The 22771-nt window shown below is 35.9% G+C and overlaps 2 protein-coding genes and 1 long non-coding RNA gene across 4 annotated transcripts in view; 2 read left to right on the plus strand and 1 right to left on the minus strand.

The window, feature by feature from the left end:
- Nucleotides 1-15666, plus strand: part of LOC107658833 (tetraspanin-9) — a 21153-nt gene extending 5487 nt beyond the window's left edge. The window contains exons 2-8 of one of the 2 annotated variants that reach the window (XM_016447500.1): nucleotides 5383-5462; nucleotides 11084-11275; nucleotides 12902-12976; nucleotides 13235-13336; nucleotides 13570-13701; nucleotides 14768-14851; nucleotides 14969-15666. In XM_016447500.1, coding sequence (XP_016302986.1) covers nucleotides 5400-5462; nucleotides 11084-11275; nucleotides 12902-12976; nucleotides 13235-13336; nucleotides 13570-13701; nucleotides 14768-14851; nucleotides 14969-15040 — 720 coding nt within the window. In that variant the 5' untranslated portion in view covers nucleotides 5383-5399 and the 3' untranslated portion in view covers nucleotides 15041-15666. Of the gene's footprint in view, nucleotides 1-4656; nucleotides 5463-11083; nucleotides 11276-12901; nucleotides 12977-13234; nucleotides 13337-13569; nucleotides 13702-14767; nucleotides 14852-14968 lie in introns of those variants that run through there. The other variant, XM_016447499.1, reaches the window with a different exon arrangement.
- Nucleotides 15667-17434: 1768 nt separating this feature from the next.
- LOC107658843 (uncharacterized) lies at nucleotides 17435-19420 on the plus strand. Its single transcript, XR_001630841.1, has 3 exons — nucleotides 17435-17497; nucleotides 18004-18109; nucleotides 19351-19420. It is a non-coding gene; the product is annotated as an uncharacterized LOC107658843 (long non-coding RNA).
- Nucleotides 18021-22771, minus strand: part of LOC107658817 (UPF0577 protein KIAA1324-like) — an 11198-nt gene continuing 6447 nt past the window's right edge. Inside the window, exons 11-22 of the mRNA XM_016447478.1 lie at nucleotides 22601-22691; nucleotides 22410-22512; nucleotides 21896-22033; nucleotides 21549-21812; nucleotides 21290-21463; nucleotides 20982-21171; nucleotides 20459-20555; nucleotides 20263-20364; nucleotides 19591-19717; nucleotides 19333-19511; nucleotides 19084-19252; nucleotides 18021-18093 (exon numbers count right to left, since the gene is read on the minus strand). Of these exons, the coding sequence (XP_016302964.1) occupies nucleotides 18025-18093; nucleotides 19084-19252; nucleotides 19333-19511; nucleotides 19591-19717; nucleotides 20263-20364; nucleotides 20459-20555; nucleotides 20982-21171; nucleotides 21290-21463; nucleotides 21549-21812; nucleotides 21896-22033; nucleotides 22410-22512; nucleotides 22601-22691 (1703 nt within the window). The 3' untranslated portion in view covers nucleotides 18021-18024. The remainder of the gene's footprint in view (nucleotides 18094-19083; nucleotides 19253-19332; nucleotides 19512-19590; nucleotides 19718-20262; nucleotides 20365-20458; nucleotides 20556-20981; nucleotides 21172-21289; nucleotides 21464-21548; nucleotides 21813-21895; nucleotides 22034-22409; nucleotides 22513-22600; nucleotides 22692-22771) is intronic.

Genomic DNA, 22771 nt, shown 5'->3' on the forward strand with positions numbered 1-22771 from the left:
CAATATTAAGCAGCACAGCTGTTTTCAACATTGATAATGCCAAGAAATGTTTATTGAGCATCAAATTAGCATATTAGAATGATTTCTGAAGGATCATGTGAGACTGAAGACTAGAGTAATAATGCTTTGCATCACAGGAATAAACTGCATTTTAAAATACATTCAAATAAAACAGTTACTTTACATTGTAATAATATTTCACAATATTAGTTTTTTTTTTTTTACTGTATTTTTGATCAAATAAATGCAGCCTTGGTGAGCATAAGAGACTTTCAAAAACATTAAAAATCCTATGGCCCCAAAATTGTGAATTATAATAATCATATAATAATTATAACTATAATAAAACATTGTTAGCACTTCTCAAACTAGTGCATGTGTGATTTTTGTATGCTTACTGAATAGACATCTCTTGAAGAATTTTCAAAAGTTCTCCAGATATACCACTTCTCTGGCATGATTTACATAATGTCTCAGCACCAATACATGCCCATACTCAAGAGATTTCAGAAATTGTACTAAAAATACACATTCAACAAGGCTTTGGTTAACATTAAGAGGAAACAATTAACAGGAACTTTAAGAACACATCTGTTACTCTCTGTCGTTTTCCTTCTCTCTCTCTCTCTCTCTCTCTCTCTCCATCATATATCTTGCAATCCTCTCTGTCCTCTCTTCTCTTTATGTATAATAAATGAGTGCTGTTCCTGACTGTGGATGCGTTAAATACGTGTGAACAGATATTCTGCACTGCTTCTCCTGTTATGCTCTATTCAGGCACCCAGACAGAAGCCACGTGAGACGCACAAGCCATAAAATATTCCAGAAGAGTATCCCAGGAGTGTTACATGTGCCGCTATTCAGGCCTGACACTCGATGTGTAGTACTACATGTGCTGTTCCCGCAAGATGCGGAGAACAGAATCAGGAGTTTAATTTTAGCAAATAGTTTGCCCAAAGCATGTTGTAGTGTACTTGTTTTGCAATACCCCTGAGAGCCAAATTATGTACTCATAAGCACATTTCCATTCAAACTATTTAAATTTTATTTAAAAAAATAAAATAAAATAAATGAAAAAAAATTACTATTTGGGAACAGCCCAGTATAGCTATCTGTGAGTCATGATGACAAAAGTAATTTCTGGTTGTATAAATTAACATTAGTTAATCTATAATGAATGAATATGAATTAATGAACTATAGTGTATTTAGAAATTAACTAAAAAATGTTATTAAATTATTATTATTTAATTATTAAACTCATTATTAAATACTTGTAAAATGTTGCTCATTGTTAGTTCAAGATAATGCATTAATGAATTTCTGCAAAACAGCTATTAACCTTATTACAGAATTTAGTTTTTATTGTGTTTAAAAAATTGTTTAATAAAAAATAATTTAGCATAAACACTTGTTTGATCATAGTGTATGATAAAAGTCTATTTGACTTGTGGGGAAAATCCTTACAAAAAAAACAGTACCAAAATAAGCAAATTGACAATAACAATATACATTTATGGGAGGTCCTCAAAAGTATAGGTGTATAAATTTGCTGCCTGTGTGTGCAGCTGTGGGAAAGTATTGTCCACCCTTGCAGCAAAATAAACACTGTTCAGTTAATAAATCCTGTCTAATGAGTTTCCCGAGAACATCAGATCTCACAAAGCCACCGCAGGGTAAAATACACAGCAGCTCCATATAACACACACACACACACACACACACACACACACATATGTCTAGCGTGTCTCTGGACTGCAGCACTTCGCGTGACACAATGCGATACCAGACTTCATTCGTCCCAATGGAAAGCGTAATTACACTTAATCGTTCCCTATCCCCCGTGCAGAGGTCCCCAACCACCGGGTCGTGACCCACTACCGGGCCGTGGAAGAATTGCTACCAGGTCGCAAGAACGTTCTGGGAAAATGTGTAGCCTATAGATATGAATATGATCATATTACACTCTGTTATTTATTGCGTTAATGATTGTTCTAATTATTCTGTATTTTCGTTGTATGCAATTGATACGTTAAATTAGTAAATGAAAGCTTGCTCTGATCTGTTGATCTGTGATTCAGACAGACCAGACCCCACTGTTTGACACGCATGTTATTTAGAGATTAATTTGCCAGTTTACACGTTCAAGCAATTTTAAATTTCTTGTTTCATGCTTATCCGAAAAATCATCCGATCTGTGACTCAAAAACCACAATATATATAATATATATAATTTATTTATATCCCCCCCACCCAACCAACACCACCAAACTATCGGTATCGGTAGATATCATTCTGAGTTATCGTATCGGTTGAGAAAAATCTTTTAATTTTTAACTAATTAAAGGTAATTTTTAACAAATATTATGAAAGTCACACCACATGATATTTTACATCCTGACATCCTCTGAAGATCCTCATCACTGTCCATCAAGTTTCTTATCAGATAATTTTACCTTTTTATGACATGGCATGGTTAGTTCAGTATCATGGTGTGTCACTCCCCCCAAAATAAATGATATTTATGGCCCCACGTTATATTACGTGGCCTTAACTACTATGTACTTACATCAAAAATTAAGTACAATGTACTTATTGTGTTCATATTGTATTGCAAAACACTTTTGCTGCTATTAAAGTGGGATACGGGTAAGGTTAGGGACAGGTTTGTTAGTATGGGTAGGTTTAAGAGTGGGTTAAGGTGTAAGGGATGGGTCAACTGTGTAATTATAAATGTAATTACAGAAATTAATTACAGATGTAATTACATGCAGGTATTTTTAAAATATAAGTACAATGTATGTACACAATAAGTGCATTGTACCAAATTATTAATTTAAATGTAAGTACATAGTTGTTAAGGCCACTTAATATAAAGTGGGTCCATATTTATTAACTAATTATTCCTATGTGCAATAATTCAAATCCATTGTATTTAAATGAATGAATGAGTAAATGAATGATTGAATACCTGTAAAAATATGTAAAAGTTGTTTAGGGAAAAAATCAAGATGTGTACACTCATATGTATTCAGAAAATGATGTTATTGTTCTACTTTTTACTAATGATATTTTTGAGTCATTAAATGTAAGGTTTTCTTGTAAATGATAATAGAATTTCTCAAAAACCAACATGAATACAAAGATTTTGGCATGTGTTTTACACTAGATTTTAGAAGATATTTCCTTGTCTTTATCATAGACACTTTTATTTGTCATTGACCCACATGCAAAATTCAGATGTTGACTTCACATGAACCACTACAACATATAACACACACACACACACACACACACACACACACACACACACACACACACACACACTGAGTTACACAAGATCACAATGCCATTTAATTAGAGTGGAAAGAGCACCGGAAGGAAAGAATTATAACTAAAAAAATAAAAAAATAGTCACAGGAGGATCCCTACAGAAATATCCCCCAAACACACATATGCATGTTTAGTTACATAAGTAGGGACATACAATGATTTTTATTGCTTTTATATTAACCAAATTATAATGCTTCAGGCTAAGCCTAAAAGAAACCTTTTTTGCATTTTAGAATAAAATTAAATATTCATTATTCATTTTCAAACTATAACATACCCTGCGGTATAGATTTCACAAAATTTTTATTAATCTTAGTCATTATTAAAAAAACAGCTGTGAGATATAGATGTGCAATCTGTTCTGTCCGTTATACTATTGCGTACTAGGGTGTCAATCATTCAGCTGATGCAACATTGAAAATATGTCTTCCCAGAACATTCTAGTGGTAGAGAAGTCTGGAAACATGGATTGTGTAAATTAAATGTGACATAGTACCCTGAGACAGTACAATCTGTTGAACGAACTGTACTGTATTAGACCCAGTATCAGTCTGTTTTTCAAGCTGTCTCATCCACGCTTCACTGCAGCTCACGTTAGAGGTCAGTAAGCATCCTAGCCAGTGGTTAAATCAGGATCACTTGCAACAAAAAGGACTCATATTGAATTTGACATTGCTTTGATAGATTGAAATGGAAGCTTTAAACTCCACAAAGCTGAAGGTGATTTATTAGTTTGATGCTGTTTAAGGTAGTTTTTATGGCATTGCTAAGTAGTTGCCTTTGAGAGGTTGTTGGTAGCTGGTTGGTTGGTTAAAAAAAAGTAAATAAATAACTGCGTGTACAGACGTTTTGTTATTTATCTGTCTATCTTATCACCAGCACAGACCAAATTCTGACCCAGTATGAAAGCAAATGCATGTTTTTTTGTCTGAAGTGTGTTTTAACATGTAAATGTGTTGAAAGATCATGAAGAGCACCATCCACACAACACCAAAAAAACAAATCAGATGCACTCTTTACACTTATGTGGCATGACAACAGAGAAATTACCTGGAAACATTGGCACTGCACAATCTCTGCAAAAACGCTCTGATTAAGCGAGACAGCATGTACAGTCAGACAGTATCGCAGGGATAAGACATACATGTGCTAGGATTTGATTTATTCCCTCAATCAGCTTTCATTTCCCCGCTTGGCTACTGATACTTTCAAAGGTACATGGGAAGGGAAATAACGCATCCATTGACCTGCAAACAGATTGGCCGGAGTGCAGGAGGAGGAGCCAAAGGGAGAGAGAAAGGGATGAACGAATGAAGGTTGCAGAGAGAGGGACGGAGCACTAGTTGGGATGGGAAGAGCTGGGAGAGGAGATCTCTAATAATAGCACTGCAGGGAAGCAAGATCGTGCAGAGAAAAAAGTGGTACATGCAGCAAAGCGAATCATGCCGACGCAGAGCAATGAAAGAGTGCGATGGAGCGAGAGCGGGGAAAGTTGAAAACACATGCTCTGCTTTCCTGCACGCACAATAGGAACAGCGTAAAGGGGGAAAAGACAAATAGGAAACACCAGGAGGAAGACGTTCTCAATGCAAAGGAATTACGACCTCGAGAAAACCCTCTCATTAGACATCTGTGACCTCTGAAGTTCTTGTGTTTTTGTGAGCACAGCTGTTTAAGTTAAAGCCTTTCAAATGGCAACTTTGGACACATGCAGCTTAAGTTGCAGCGTGTGTGAGTGTGTGTGAAACATGCCCTCTGCTCGGCCTTCATCCGATGATGCAGAGGTGTGAGAGCCATGAATCCGAGGTCCAGCGAAGCCCCTCATTGGACAGCACAGAGTCAGAATTCACCCGGGCGGCCCGTCGGGGTCACCGCCTGGCCTTGGGGGCCTTCTATGGCTCCCGGGGGTCAAATGTCAAAGATCAAACGGCACAGAGTGACGGTGCCATTGTCGCCGTCCCGCCTGGAGGGAAGCCTCAGGATAAGCGCGTGTCTGCCGGTGGGAAGTACGTTGTGTTTTACCTGGACTTGTCATTTGTGTTGCTCCTAGAGTTCGAGAAGCTGAAGATGGCTCGTGGATGCCTGTGCTGTGTCAAATACATGATGTTCCTCTTCAACCTGCTGTTCTGGGTGAGTATCAAAGTACAGCATGAATTATCCACACTTACTTGTTGTCAAAATGCGTTCTCTTGTCAAAGATTAATGTGCAGAGACTGCTATAAGTAAGCTGTTTGTACAATGATTTCCCCAAAAAGTGAGCATGGTGTCTCTGTGGGGTTTTGAAAACAATGCGCTGTTTGTTTGAATGGTTTAACAATGTTTGTTTCTGGCTCAGCCATGTGAGCTTGGGGCAGATCATTAGCGATGTTCGCTAAGGCGAGCATCACTATTATTATTGCTCATATGTGGGGTTGGAGAATTGTGTGAATCCATAATCCTAAATAGCAACTCTAAAGAATTAAAGGAATAGTTCAGCCAAAAATGAAAATTTGCTTAAATTTTACTCACCCTCTGGCCATCCAAGGTGTAGATGATTTTCTTTCTTTATCTGAAAAGATTTGGAGAAATGTAGAACATTTACATCTTGTGTTCACCAATTGATCCTCTGCAGTGAATGGGTGCCGTCCACAAGTAATCCACACAACTCCAGTCCATCAATTACCATCTTGTGAAGTGAAAAGCTGCGTGTTTGTAAGAAACAAATCCATAATTTTAAGATGTTTTAACCACTGCTTTTGCATAAAATATGAGTCCTTAATCCATTGTTCTTTTTCCAGTTAAAATGTTCTCGTCAGAATCAAGAGAGAAATATGCACAAATCAAGCACTGTTTATAAGCAAAAAAAGTTCAAAACAGCTCTAAACAAATATGTTGGTGGATTTTGATGTGAGAGGACAAAACAGGAAGGATTACTTGTGGATTATTGTGATGTTTTTTTTTTTATTTGGACTCACATTTTGATGGCACCCATTCACTTCAGAGGATCCACTGGTGAGCAAGTGATGTAATGCTAAATTTCTTCATTGAAATCTGTTTCAATGAAGAAACAAATTCATCTACATCTTGGATGGCCTGAGGAGGTTTACATTTTGGCAAAATTTTAATTTTTGTGTGAACTTCTGAACCAGAGAACTTTTTTTTAAACAGTTGGATTTTCATATGAATGATTGTCCGATGCATGCAGTGTGGGATAATAAGATGCGTGGTGTTTGTGTTTTCTGCGTATACTATGTGTTTATTTTCCCATGCTGCACTCCTCAGGGTCCCACAATAACGAAATTATCAGATAAAATACAAATAGCAGTTTTAGCCTACAAAAAATCATAGATATTAATTAAATCCCAAGTCATGGAAATTGCTAGAGAAATATTTTTCTAGTATTGTTCAGCTGTAAAATACATCAGTGGCTAGAAAATGGTAGTTGTGAATGCAGTCTGTATAAAACGGTTTCTAAAGATGCCAATAAATCATAAACACTTAACTCAGAAATCAGTCTGAATGGGTATGACGCACCTGGTAATAACTGTAGCATTTTGGTAAAAATTGATACCACAGTCAATGTTTGTGAACATGTCACGCATGTGTGTGCTGCAATGAGAGGCAAGGAGGGAAGTAGGTTCATCACGAGGTGTTAAATGCTCTTAGATCAAAGGCAGTAATACATATTCATCTGAACTAGAGCACTCAAACAAATCCCCCCGCCTTTTCATTCTAACATGTCTTATAGGCCTCCAATTTAACTTTCAGTCATCTGTGTCTATGTTGTTGTTGTTGTTGTGTAGCTGCAACAGGAAGTCTGTGTCAGATTACGGTTCTGTGAGTTGTGAGATTTCGCTCGTTTGATCTGCTGTGTGTGTTGTTGTTTGTTTGATTCTGAGCCAGTTTAATGACGGAAGCACCAAATCACAAGCAGGAAACTTGAGAAAAAACTCCCGACTGATCTAAAATCTCCCACTGCACACACACCCACATATACACCCATATAATGATGGAAAAGGGAAGATAAAAGAATAAGGAAATTATGTGAAGATTGCAAATGCCTGAAGATTTTACACTGTACACTTTAAACAGCAGGGCGGAGAGGGAATAAAAGAAAGATGGAGGAGTGAGATAGAAAGAAAGATAAAAGTAATTTGAAAGCTTTATATAGAATTACTTTGAGATGGAATGGTTTGTCAAAGCGGTAGTGTGGTTTTCTTTTGCTTCACTGGAATTTAATTTCGGAGTTCAGTTTTCCATTGAAGAGAAATTACATATCTCTTTTGAATTACAAGGTTTACAGAGGCGTTCAATAAAGTCTTCTCAGAACATAATACAAAAACGCTTGATCTTGCTGCTTATGTGAGAGACAGTTGATGTATTGTGTGCATTTTTATTATATTTTTATATGGAATGTAAATGGGGTGGTAATGATGTTTCTGAGTGGAGTTGAGGAGGTGTTTTAGGTCACTGGTAATCTGTATTTCATGTGCTTGACATTACTGAGCCTGATGGCTCTCAGCTCCATGTTTAATACATGAGTCAGAAAGTTTAGGCCAGACTCACTTCACTCTGCACAAGGTCACAAACACACAGTACACTTATTAGTGGGTGTGAGGTCAGTTTTGCATGTGGGATCTGTTATTAACATGAACGACTGACTCAACTTTTCTAGATCTTCTGGTATGTTATTTCTAATACTTATTCATCGATGCTGCCTACATTTAGTAAAATGTTCTTTCTTTTGTTTTGCTTTTTTCCTGTCCTTTTCCTTTTTTCCCTTTTTCATTTTTCCTATCATTTTACTTTCATTTCTTATCCTGTTCCTTTGTCATTTCATTTTCTTTTCATTCTACTTTTCCTGCCCTTTAGTATTAAGCTCCTTTCTTTCATTTCCTTTTTTCTTTTCCTGTCATTTTCTATTGATTTATTTTGTCCCTTTCCTTTTTAATTTCCTTTGTTATCCTTATTCCTGTACTGTGTTTTTCCATTTCCTTTCTTGCCCCTTTCTATTCTTCTCTTCTTCACCTTTTCCTTCCTTTCCTATCCCTTTTCCTCTCCGTTATCCTTTTATTTCCTTTTTCATGTCTTTTCTAGTAAACTACTATTCCTTTTTCTCCTGTGAATTCCTTTTCTATTGCTTTTCTTGTGCTTTGTCCTTTCATATTTCCTTGTTTCCATCTTTTTAATTACTTTTCTTTTCCCTGTAATTTTCTATCCATTTCCTTTCTCATTTCCTTTGCTATCCCTTTTCCTGTTATTCCTTTTTTCATTTCCTGCCTGTCATCCTTTCCTTTTCCTTTTCCATTTCCTTATTCTTTTTCTGCCCATTTTCTTCCCTGTCCTTTTCAGATAATTTCTTTTCTTTCTATTACTTCTTTTCATATCCCTTTCTTGTCGTTTGTTTCCCTGTGTTTACATTTAATATCTTTTCTTTCCTGGGCCAGTTCCATTCTTTTGATTTTACCTATCCTTTCCTTTTTTCCCCATGTTTATTTCTTGCTTTTTCTTATACCTTGTTCCCATTGTTTTCTATTTATTTTCTTTGCCTTTTCCTGCCCTGTTCTTTTTCCTTTCCTTTCCTTTAATTTCCTTTCCTTTCCTGTCCTGTGTCCTTTTTAGCCCAGTTCTTTACTTTCCATCCTGACCCAACTTCCCTGCTTCTTCTCAGTCCTTTCCTCAGTCTCCTCTTCACGCACCTTGATTGTGTTGATTGCTACTACTTCAGACCATTTATCTAGTAAATGCCTACCTCGGTCTATGTGTGTTTGAATGCAGTGCACTGTAAAGAAAACCTCTCAAACGAATAGTCCCCCAATTTGAAATGCAGGATTAGATTAAGAACAAACCCATTATGTAGGATTTTCCAAAGGCAGAGAGAATAGATTGAATTCAATTTGTTTGTGTGCGTCTTCATTCTGGTTGTGCGTCATGAATACTAAAATTTAGGTTAAAAGCTGTCTGCTCCTGTGGACAGAATAGTCTTACTCTGTGCTCTTCCTGTTTATGTTTTATTCTGTTATTTTCTTGTTTGTGTGCTCTTTGGCTTATTTTTCATGCTTGCATTTGCTCCCTAATTATTTCCTCGCAGAAATGACTTGCAGACTTGCTCTGACTTGCTCTGCTGCTCCTCTCTTTCTCTCTCTCTCTCTCTCTCTCTCACACACACACACACACATACCTGTTTTATCTCTTATTTTTCGTACTCATCATTTTCCAAGTACAAGGGTTCTGTCTCATTTCAGATTCTTCGTGGTTCTTAGTGATTCTCAGAGTGCATGCTGGGTATTTTCTCAAGGGAACTGAATGACACAGCTTTTCACCTTCAGTTACACTCAAAAGAACAGTGTGTGGGGAGCCAGACCGCTGCACTGTAGGGCATACCTCGCAATGACACACGTTATGTGAGGAAGGATTAACAGAGAACATCTTGCCCTTCTAAATTATTAATTTAAAAATCATAAAAATATTTCGTAATATATTTTACTTATATATTCATATTATCCATATTTAAACATATTTAATCTTTAAGAACACTAGTAATTTAATAACAGTTTAATATAATCTTTTATGTATGTATATATACAGTATATATATATATATATATATATATAATATACTGTATATTATATAATGCTATCATGTTATAATAAATGTAATTATGAAAATAAACGTAAAAAACGTAATACTTAACAAACGTTAACAAACGTCCATTTTTCATATAATGTTCATATAAATGATCCAATTTTCATGTAATATTCAATACATTTTTTCTATGTTGTGATGCTTAAATTTGCATGTAGTATTTAAAACAAGTGATTTTAGTTTTTAATTAATTATTTTAGTTTTTATGTATATAGTTTTTTAATATTTATTATTTTTCCTATTCATTTGTACTAAATAGTCTTAATTTACGCATAATAGCGTAACATCAGATATTTATTGGTCATCAGCCATAACATGGAAATAATTATCAGTTAATCGTTCTGGCCAATTTAAATATCCATGCATCTTTACTCTTGAGTCAGAGTGTAAAATAAATATAGCTTTATCTTACTGTGAAGTGTTATATACAAATGTGAACTTGTAAATCAACAAATGGCTTACTTACAGTATAGTTGACTCTACATGGTAAATTGGGATAAAACAATGAAAGCATTTGTACATTTATTGTATAAAATAAAATTTTGCAGGTAGAGATGTACCATCTTGTGCCGTAAATACAGCATTATCTGGTTTTCTGTTTGGAGCTGGTCCAGGTGTGTTTGCTAACTTTCTCCTTTTGCCTGGCCTTTAGCAGACTGGACTACTTTTACATTTCGGTTACCTGAGCATGAAATTACAAGAGTTTCTCCCCAACAAACATACCTTCTACTCTCCTACGATCTAGACACACGCAAAATTCACACTTCATTACTTAACAACAACCTTCATTGCGGTTCAAATTAGCATTTATATTGCTCTCACAGCAGGGAGAGCTGACACAGGTATCGCTTTGTTGGTCAGGCATGCGCACACATACCTATCTCAGTCCTGAAACAGTAAGTACACCTTACCTTGAGTGAACTTGAGTTCAGAAAGTGCCTCTCAGGTCCTCCTGAGACCTACTGACTTCGGTGGATGAAACCGAAGACTCAGTTTTACACTTTGGGACACGTAAAAACCTGAAGAAACACTGTCGAACTGAATGTTTATGCGTGTTTGATCCATAATGAATGAGTTTCTGTGAGTTTATTAACGTGAAACGCTCTCCACTGTCTGTCTCTCCTCAGTTGTCGGGCTGCGGGTTGTTAGGTGTGGGCATATGGCTGTCCGTTTCTCAGGGCAGTTTTGCCACCTTCTCCCCGTCCTTCCCCTCCCTATCAGCCGCCAATCTGGTCATTACCTTGGGCTCTGTCGTCATGGTAACGGGCTTTCTTGGTTGCCTCGGTGCCATCAAGGAGAACAAGTGCCTGTTGCTGAGTGTAAGTCGACACCTAAACTCCCACAATGCACACTGCATACGGAATGTATTGTTAATGCAGGGTTATTTTAAACCTGGGTTAGTGTAATCCTGGATTGTCAGGTTTTGAGATTTAACATTTGCAAATTCTTTCTAAATTATGCATGTTCGGTTTTAATACAATCCTCTCTGGTTGTCTTCCAAAAGTAAACTACAAAAAACTTCATACTTCATCACTTCAGCTGTCGCTGCATTTTTAACTGTTCTTCTCAGGCGCTGAAATGAAAGTTTCCATTATGCTACAAAGCATATGAATAGTTCATTGTTTAGTTGAGGGAGTCACAAAAACAGTTTTAGTCAGCCAAACCTCTTTGACATAAAATAATTACTTAAGTACCCCCTGAAATTTTAAGTTAATATTTAAGTAGTTCACCAACATATTCTTATGTTGATTCTCTGATTTCAGTTAATGGTTACATTTTATGATAAGTGCTTTATTTAGAATGTTTTATTTTGCACTTTTATGGTTTAATTAATTAGTAGCTTTTCATCCATTTCTGAACACTGTGCAGTTCCCTCCCAAAACCTAGGTTTTGAAAATCTAGTTTCTGATAAATATGCCACGTTGTTTCTGTATAGGCACTGTAGTTTGGGTGTTGCTCTGATGTTTTTTTTTATTTTTTATTTAACACAGATTTAAAAGCAGTGCTTACCTTCATTCGTAATTACTTACAAATTAAGATATTTTTTATGAAATCCGAGAGCTTTCTGACCCTGCATAGACAGCAATGTAACTGAAATGTTCCCAGACCCAGAAATGTAGTAAGGACATCGTTAAAATAGTCCATGTGACATCGGTGGTTCAACTGTAATTTTATGAAACTACAAGAATACTTTTTGTGTGCAAAAAAAAGACTTTATTCAGCAATTTCTTCTCTTCTAATCAGTCTCTGCTGCTATTCATGAGAGCACTATAACGCATGACTGGAAGAGAAGAAATTGTTGAATAAAGTCATTATTTTTGTTTTCTTTGCTCAAAAAAAGTATTCTCGTAGCTTCATAAAATGACGGTTGAACAACTGATGTCACATGGACTATTTTAACGATGTCCTTACTACATTTCTGGGTCTGGGAACATCTCAGTTACATTGCTGTCTATGCAGGGTCAGAAAGCTCTCATTTCATCAAAAGATGATGGAGAGTGTAGGAGTGCAGAGAAAGGCTGCGCAGCTGAGATGCTGCGAGTGGGAAACAAAGCATCCTCATTTCCACATTCAAACAGCTTCCATTGTCATGAATAGTGCAAAAACATGCTTTATCCCACTCGCTTGTAATTTCTGTCAGCCTTTGGGCAACACTTGGTTAGTTTTATTTTATTTATTTATTTATTTTTCTATATGTATTGATTGATTGATTGATTGATTGAGAGAGGGGGTAATTTTTGGCCTGACTTTACATAATCCCACTTATTACAAGGCAATGCACTAAATAAATAAAACTGAATATATATACATGTGTGTGTGTGTGTATATATATATATATATATATATATATATGTGTGTGTGTGTGTGTGTGTGTGTGTGTGTATACAAACTTAGTATTGTTGGATATGAATAGTTTACTTTCTTTACTGTCTTTTTTCTTGTAGTTCTTCATTGTTTTGTTGATTATTCTGCTGGCAGAGCTGATTTTGCTCATCCTTTTCTTTGTGTACACGGACAAGGTACAGTATGAACAACAAGCATCACACACACAACCTCAATCTATCTATTACACACACACACACACACAAACACAGAACTAACCACCCACCGCACACAGACTTTCATTACCCACTCGACTCCTGACAACAGCAGCCCACACACCTGCTCTTCTGGTTTACGCTCTCAGTGTTCTTAAATTTTTCTTCATTTCCAAAAATCGACTCTGTAACTCATATTCGGATTACAAATGCTTCATGTGACTTTAAACTTTTCTGCAGGTGAGCGAGAACGCTAAGCAGGATCTGAAAGATGGCCTGAGGCTCTACAACACGGACAATAACATCGGCCTCCGCAATGCCTGGAACATTATCCAAGCTGAGGTGTGTGTGAATGAGTGCAGGTGTGATATAGGGTCATCATCAGTGACAGTAATGGCGGGTCACTGTGAGTTCAGATAGTTGATTGAGCCACATCTTATCCGCAGCTGCTCTCCACAGAATTATGGAAGATAACTCATGAAGCCCTCCAGTACTGAACAATATGCAGGCGTCTGCAGAAATTTTCTTTGCTCGGTGTGTAAATGATGAATCTGAATATTCACTCTGTCTCTCAGTGGCAGTGTTGTGGCGTTACTGGGCACACAGACTGGCATGATGCCCTGCAGGAGAAAACAGTTCCAGACAGATGCTGCCAGGAACACTATAGAGAGTGCGGTCGCAATGCCACTAACGTCTTCTGGTCACAGGTACAGCTGGATATTTGATTTGATTTCATTTTATTTTATTCACTACTCTTATCTAAATTTTCTTTTTATTATTTTATTTGAGTAGTTTCTCCAATTTAAATTTTATTTTAATAGTTTCTCTGATTTGTATAGTATTTTATTTTATTAATATTTTATTTTATTTAAATAGTCTCCAATTTAAATTTATTTAATTTAATATTTTCTTTGCTTTGGTTTATTTTATTATTATTTAAATAGATTCTTTGGTGTAATTTTACTTTATTTAATTTTATTGCATTGCACTGCAAAAATGCAGACTAGCTAGACTCATTTCCAGCAATAAAACTGATTGTTTAAGTAGATGTGTTAGTTATTGTATTATTTTATGTTAATAGTTTCTCAAATTTAATTTAATTTTAATAGTTTCTCTGATTGGTATTGTATTGTATTTTAATAATATTTTATTTTATTTCAATAGTCTCTAATTTAAATTTATTTTATTTTATTTTATTATATTACTTTATATTTTATTATGATTAGTTTCTTTGGTGTAATTATATTATATTATATTATATTATATTATATTATATTATATTATATTATATTATATTATATTATATTATATTATATTATATTATATTATATTATATTATATTATATTTATAATACTGTATTTACATAGTACAGCAAATATAAACAGTAGTTAATACAAAATGAGTATTGTAGTTTTGTATTGTATTTGATGAGATTTTTCTATTTTTGTTAGTGTTAGTAGTTTAGTTTAGAATTTAGAAATTTACTGGGCCAAGTCGCCCTAATTGAGATACAGTATATAGTCATAAATATTTCTGTGATCATCCAGTTTAATAATGTAACTATTTTATGCTTAAATAGTTTTAATGTTGTTAGCTACTTGCTTATACTGTAGATAAGTACTTAAAATATAGATAAATATAGTGTGACTATAGTTTAGCTACTTTAAATTCTGAATGTGGTGCACATTGTAAATTTTCAGAATTTATAAACAGTTTCAATAGCCTTCCCAGCATTATAATGTTACTACACACTTCTACTTTCTGACTCTCAGGGTTGCTATGAGAAGGTTGAGGAATGGCTGAACGACAACAAACATTTGCTCGGAACCATCGCGATGTGTGTGCTGGTCTTGCAGGTACAAATATTACGATTAGACTCATCCTGGAATGTTTTGGAAAACAGCTTTGCCTCCAATGATGTCACATCCTGTTTGATGCACATCCACGCTGAAGTCATTTTCTCTGTTCTGCAGCTGCTCGGGATGGCATTCTCCATGACCTTGTACCAGCAAATCCACAGGGCGGGAAAGAAGTATGATGCCTAGACGAAACCCAGTGTTAAAGAAAAAAAAACACTTTCGAAGCACCTAATGTATTATTTCAAACCCTGCTTCATGCCATCACAAACTATTACCAGTGAAAATGAAACTGACTTTTTTTTTGAGTCTATCAGATTTAATTATGTAGAACAGACTGTAGATATTTTTGCTAGGCTGCTGAGTGGCAAATTTTAAAAATTTTTTTGGCCTGAGGTTTAACAGCAACTGTAAGATGAAAACTAATGAAGGGAAAGCATTGTGAGAAGCAATTATGGATGTTTGCAGCCGGTTTTAGAAATAGTCTGTTAGCGTATGAACTGTACAAAAATGCCCACATGATGTAAAATCGGATTTTGGAGATCTGCAACGCTCATAAAAGGATACATTCACTATTTCTTTATTGGACACTTGTGTACATGTAGACACAGTTCCCATTGCTGATGTAATATATCAATCGCATGCTGTGTATATTTCACATTCACATAAATGTACTGTATAATTGAACACAAACAATCCTGATGACTTAAGTGTTAGGAAGATTGGGGTAAGATGTGTCACCTCCTTAATCTACCAAAAAATGCAATTGTTTTTGTCAGATTATCAAAGTATTCAGAAAGGCTTTAATTGTTTTTGTTATATAAAATATAAAATGAACATGTGAAAATATATAAAATTTAAAAAATATATTATTTATTATAAATATATTAATTATAAAATATATTTTTTAAATGATATATATATTTATGTGTGTGTGTAAAATAGTTTATAAATAAATTACATAAATATACACATTATTTTCTAAATTTTGGCTTCAAATATTCAGATTATTTTAAAGGTATTTCTGTCAATTTCATATTTGAAAAGTGTCACAGCTTACCCCATTCTCCCCTGCTTTCATTTGTTGGAAGTATGAATGTGTTTATATGTTCTATGTATGAGAGAGAGAGTCTGGGCTAGTCATCTGCTCGCTCTGGGGCTTTGTGTCCTGGTGACTCTCTTCTCATATCTGTCTCTGTTTTCTCGCTCACTGATCTTTTCAAAGTGCATCTGTACTGCTGGGAGGCAAACGAGCTGTCCTACTCCACCTACCGTCAGGGAAGAGAGGGAGATGAGATCAAAGGATGCAGGATATAGAGGTTAGGAAATAGAGGGGGAGAAAGACCTAATAACGGCCTCTCTTGAAAACAAACAGTATCATGCAATGGCACCTGAATGCATGCAATGAGAGTTAACTTACAAGCCATAACCTCGGCGAACGGTTTGTCGCTCCTGTCATTTTCCTAAAATACATTCCTACTCAGTTTGTGAGTGCTATAGGTATATTTTGATCCACAGATTAAATAGTTGCATCATTACAAAGTATTGAATTATCAGGATAATTTATTACCAAGCGACATATCTGCATTACTGTTTAACAAACATATTATTTTGAATAAAAAGAAAAAATGTTTTAAATAACTTGTTCTTGCCTGACATGAATATTACAAAATATCTGCCTCCAAAAACTAGGTAAAATATGCCATATTCATATTTCAGCATACATTACAGTTAAGCAGTGGCGAGCTGAATAAAAATAATGATTTTTAGGTAATACATTGTTCAGACGTTAAATTAATGCATATTAGTGCCCAGTTTTATGTATTTTTTATGCTAATATTAGTGAGTGCAAACTTAATTTGTCTATTGGCTGTCTCGTAGATCTCACACCATGGGATATTCAGATAATTGGTCCCTTTCTCAAACTTGTGGACTTGCTCTTGTACATTTAGGAGTCATCAATTTTTTAGGTAACCAAGGAATAATACAGGCGAGTCACATCTTGTGTTTACATATGGTGTTACAATATTTAGCATTTTTGTAATTCATTATAAGTCATTTACTTTAAAGAGACTAGACATTTACTTTATGAAGTATCTTTTAGTGAAATGCTGTTCAGCGAACAAGGAATGTTCTCAGAACTTTTGGCATTTTTCTAATTATTACAGAGCATTCAGAACATTCAAACGTAACATTCCGATAATGTTTGGAAAAATGTCAAACGGAATGTTCCTTTAAAAAAAAAGGTTCGAAATGGACATTTTGAATGTTCAGAGAACATTCAGAAATAATGTTTTTAAAATGCGAATGTTAGCAGAATGTTCTTATGATCTGGTCTGGTGTGTTTTTCTGTATGCTTAACACACTTGCTCCGTGTTTAAAGCGCTCTTCAAGTTTATTAAAGCATAAACAGAATCAGGGAGTAAAACAAAACATATTTCAACGTAACTTTATACAGCTCGAAATACAATACAAATACAAAATACAAAGTAGAAAACGGTATTGTCTCTTGTTCTCCTCAGAGGAGAGATGTGGAGAGAGGACGGTCCTCTCTGTAATACATGAAGGAAGGGCCTTTCTTCTCTCTTTTAGATCTGCTGTGTGATGTTTGGCATTGAGAAGAAACTAAAGAAGCTCTGTGTAGCGGTAAGACTCTGTCTCCATCTGTTGGCCAACCACTAGATATAATTGCATGAATGCTAGTGGGTGAAGAAGCAGAAAAAATATACCTTAAAAATTAAACATTCTTATATACACATACCAGCAAACATACAGTTTTTCAGGCTCATTTTGCAGTATAGTGATTCAATTGTTCACACACACCATGATGCAAATGTGTCTCTGATGCCCCTGTGTCTGTGGGTGACATCATGGGTGTATGCTTAGTATATTGTGATGTGTTTCAGAAAGCAATGCTTTGTAACTTTTGTCATGTTTTAGCGGTATATATGTGATACAGTTACTTTATGGGGCTAATTTTATTTGACCTAGAGAGATTTCCTGCTTTTTGACTCACAACACATTGTATTGAGACCCTACAGAGATATGTTCTCAGACATTTGACGGGGGACGGCTGGAAATATTAAGAAACTGAAGCAGGAGTGTCAAAACACTGAAAACTCCATGAGTGTTTGTCTCTTTCTCTCCGTCAGTAGCGGCCCTCTTTTTTCCAGTTATCCCCAAACCCATCTCTCTGACTGAGAAGACTTCAGCTGTACTGACTCGCTGTTGTCTCTGTCTCCCTGCAGCCAAGCAAAGGTAAATAAAACATCAGATGAAAACAAAAAACTATACAAAATTTATTGCAGTTAAGCTCAATAAGCATCTGTGGCATGGTGATTACCACAGAAAATATGTTTGGATCATCTCCAAGTTATTGCGGAAGCCTTAGAGGCCGTGCATTATTTTTTAATGTCTTGTTTTTTACTTTCTCATGATCTCAACTTAGCAGAAGTTGTTTTTTGAGGTCTTGTTTCTGTTTTAACAAAAGCCATTTCTGCACCATACACAACCATTCAAAAGTTTGGGGTCGGTAAGATTTTTTGATGTTTTTGAAAGGAGTTCTGCTAACCTAGTCTGCATTTATTTGATAAATACAGTAAATATTATTACAATTTAATATAACTGTTTTCTATTTGAATATATTTATTCCTGTGATGCAAAGCTGAATTTTTTGCATCATTGCTCCAGTCTTCAGTGTCACCTGATCCTTCAGAAATCATTCTAATATTTGATTTGGTGCTCAAGAAAATTTATTTTTATTATCAATGCTGAACAGTTGTGCTGCTTAATATTTTGGTAGAGACCATGATACCATTTAAATTCAAAAGAACAACATTTATTTGAAATAAATATATTTTTTAACATAAATGTCTTTACTGTGACTTTTGATGAATTTAATATGTCCGTTCAATTTCTTTAAAATAAAATCCCCAAACTTTTAATTGTGCACTGTATAGAGTATATACTACTATATAATGGGTGAACAAATTTGCATTGGTTTTAATGAAAAATATTAACTTATCTTTATTATATAATATTACTGTTTGTGGCAAGCTTGTGTTGTGCCACCAGTAATTAATTTATTAATAATAAATTACACTGATATCATATGATATCCATGTATGTCCACTAGCTATATCCATAAGTACATTATTCACTTCAATTAATATAAATTGAACATATTAACAAATAATTTTGGAATGGCATCAAGCTCACAACAATTAACTGACCTTGCTTGCGATAGCTTTCAGTTTACCCAGTAACGAAGGAATATTTGAGTAAACAACATCGTCCTCATTCTCCTCCCCTTCTCCCTCTGCTAATGCACAGCTGTCCGCTGCTGGCAACTCACAGTCCTTATTGGTCGACATCACTAGTCTGGAGTATTTATATTCAAGCCTGTACAAAAAAGAAAAGAGGTCAAAAATCAAAAAGCACTTTTTGCATCTCAAGCTGAATTTCCATTGACAGCTTGTTACCTTTTGTTCTTTTTCCAGAAATAACATGTGAGAGAAACCAAGAGGACGGCCATGAAGGCTCCACCCCCAATTCCGGCCTTCACCCATAGGCTGACCACCTCACAGTGGGCGGAGGTCTTGTTCGGGAGCGGTACCCCTTTGGTGCAAAATTTTGGTTCGTTCCACACATAGAGGGTGTCCTGTTACGAGAAGGATACATGATTAATCAGAACAATGCCGAAGAAATTGTACTAGATGCATTTGTGGAAAGAGATGTACCTGCACTCCTCCTTTGCACGCTCCTTCTATCGAATGGTAGTCGGTTCCAGTGCAGAGAGGACAAGCGCTAGAGCTCTCCCAGAGGAAATGAAACTCACAGCCATTACATGTACCTGCTGGGCACTTGCTAAACACACAATTAAGAAGTGCTTTTTTGTGATTAACATTACCACATTGTCTTTCCTTCAAGCAATTAAAATTGTTTGTAAATGTACGTAATCAGTCTGACAATTTTTGTGGCACATTTCAGTGCATTTCGAACCCAACTCACTCTCAAAATCAACATTTCTCATTTCACACACAGAAAAAGTGTAAATGCAAATCTACAAACATTGAATATTCATTGCATATTTGCAATTGGCCTACAAACATTTGAATGCTATGTATTAGCATTTATATTAATAGCGGTGTTTCACTCATGGGTAATATTTCAGCTGTTGAGCTTCGATGATAATTCACCATATACAAAGAATGCAAATCATGCAAATTTGAAAAATGCAAATTTTTGTTTTATTAAAAAATAAATGATCCATAAAGATACTCAGCTATGCACATTTTAATCACATTTTAATAAAAAATTCAATGCGTTTAACATATTTAATATGTTAACTTGGTCCTAAAATACATACGTTTGTGAACAAATACAGATAATAAGCATAGAAATACACGCACCTAGGCACAGTGAGCTCTCCGCGTGCACTCTTCTCAGGATTGCAACGCAGAGTCACGACTGTGCTCCGGCCGTTCAGACAGGATGCTGTGGGCTGTGGAGAGCTGAGGTGAAAAAAAAAATGTTTTGTATTATAAATTAAATATCCTTGCACACATCAACTACCTATTTTAAACAAGTTCATCTTTCTTTATTTACCGATAGAAGAAGTTGATATCTGGAACTTTCCATGAAGACTCAGGGAAGAGGTCTGAGCTGACAGTGACCCCATCCAGATTTTTGTGAACAGAAGCTCCTGAGAAATGGAAGAATTAAGGAAATGAGACGAGTAAGAAATTAGAACACCTCTGTTTTGAAGGGAGCTAAACACAAAAGTGCCATGTAAAACAACTTTATTGTAGATTAGAGGTGGCCAAATTTCATATATATTCTCTGTATTTCAATGCAAAAAAGATGATTTCTGAAGGATCATGTGACACTGATGACTGGAGTAATGATGTTGCAAATTCAGCTTTGCATCACAGGAATAAATTACATTTGAAAATATATTAACATAGAAAACAGCTATTTAAAATTTTCTATTTTTACTGTATTTTTTTATCAAATATATGCAGCCTTGGTGAGCATAAGAGACTTCTTTCGGGAAAAAATGAACAATCTTACTGACTCCAAACTTCTGAATGGCCATGTATGTTAAATACTGTTAAAGAAATAAGCTCACCAAGGAAAGTGTCAGCCAGGCTGATGGACTGAGACGACAGTGATGGTCTAAAGCCACGTCCATCTGCAGGGATGATGGTCGATTGGCACACAAAAGTCTCGACGAAATTGTTAAGGTCAGCGGATTCATTTTGCAGGTCCTTACTGGACAAATCTGTAACATTGTCAGTGCACACGGCCACCTTCCTCCCCTGCGAGAGAGAACAAAATATGCACTTTGTGATGATCCTAAAAAAACTATTTCTAATTTCTATCAAAGCAATCTATTTTTAGTCAGCTAAAGATAGAGATGTGTGTATGTGAGAGTACCTCAGCCCCACACAGACTGATATTAAACTGGTGGTAGTATTTAGTTCCCTTGGAGGTGAAACTAGGCCCATTCATGATTGACCCCACTGAACTCAAGGCACTCAAGTCGTAGGTCAGCGTTCGTTTGCGATCCATATGCGAGAAGGTGCAGTCGTTAAAACACACAAAGTGCTCCTGGACACATAAAACACACATTTTGCATGTTAAACAGTGTTAAAAGCCAACATAGTCATGCACTACCTCTTGGTTATACTCATACCTTGTTGTTCTTGCTTCCAGGTCCGCAGGGCTGACAGGCCTCCTGGCCATAAATGTGATGCCCAGAGAGGAAAGTGTTGGGCGGGCATTCCTGGCATTGGTTGGTGTCTTTGTTGATGAAGTGTCCAGCGGGACAGGGGACACAGGAAGAGCCGTCCTGCTGACTCATCATAGCACAGGCGTGGCAACCAGACGCTGAGCCATCCATTGCATTAGTCACCGTGATCGAGTAGATCTTTGCAATGTCATTTACATGCTGACGCACCTGTGAGAGAAAGACACCGCGAATGAGGACTTTTCCATGTGACAAAAAGGTACTTAAGACTAATTTCTGTTGTGAATACTTGCATCAGAGGCTTTGTTGGTGCGCTGGAAAGCCCATGTGTACGAAACCGAAGCATTTTTGGTCATGGTGTGGGTGTACGCTTGTCTCGGTTTACTCCCTACCCATGATTCCACAACATTTGTGCTCTTCCTGTTTACGTCCTATGGAGAAAATGCATTGATTTAGTAAATAACTTGCAGATTAATTCACTGTGATGACTGGAATATTATTCTCAAAATGTTAGCACAAAAACATTATTTGTACATCGTTCGTGATACGTTTTTTCTGAAACGTTTTAGATGAACGTTTTTAAATGCTACTACTTCAGAGAACATTCAAAAATAACATTTCCGTAATGCTTGCAAAATGATAAAATAGAATGTTTCCTTACCGTTTGTTTTTTAAAACGTTTTTTGAATGTTCAGAGGACATTCAGAAATAACATTTTCATAACAATAGCAATGCTACATACTACATTTTTCTTTATCGGTGCATACTACTGTTTCACATGCTGTTTTGGTTAAATTATTGTCTTACTATCATAAAAAAGAGTTCGCAGTCTGCGCTGCAGTTGGTCTCGAAGATAAACGTGATTCGGCCGAACTCGGTAGCTGAAGCATCGTTCACAGAAGTAGGAAGTCTGAGAGAGATAAAAAAAAAGAGAGGCCACTTGTAAATGTTCTATGCACAACCAACATTTTAACACTGGAATTGTAGATCTGACTCACTTGAATCCAGGCACTCGTAAATTTAAGATGAGGTAATCATTATCTGAGCCGCCCACTCCGATACGAATGTGGTCGCCAGCCACTTCCCAACCTACAGAAACAAATGTGCATCGGATCATAGAGCATTTACTTCATTGGCCTGTAATGCCGTGTGCATTGGCATACATGCTA

The sequence above is a fragment of the Sinocyclocheilus anshuiensis genome, unplaced genomic scaffold, assembly GCF_001515605.1.
Source record: "Sinocyclocheilus anshuiensis isolate Anshui unplaced genomic scaffold, SAMN03320099.WGS_v1.1 scaffold283, whole genome shotgun sequence".
Taxonomy (NCBI): Eukaryota; Metazoa; Chordata; class Actinopteri; order Cypriniformes; family Cyprinidae; genus Sinocyclocheilus; species Sinocyclocheilus anshuiensis.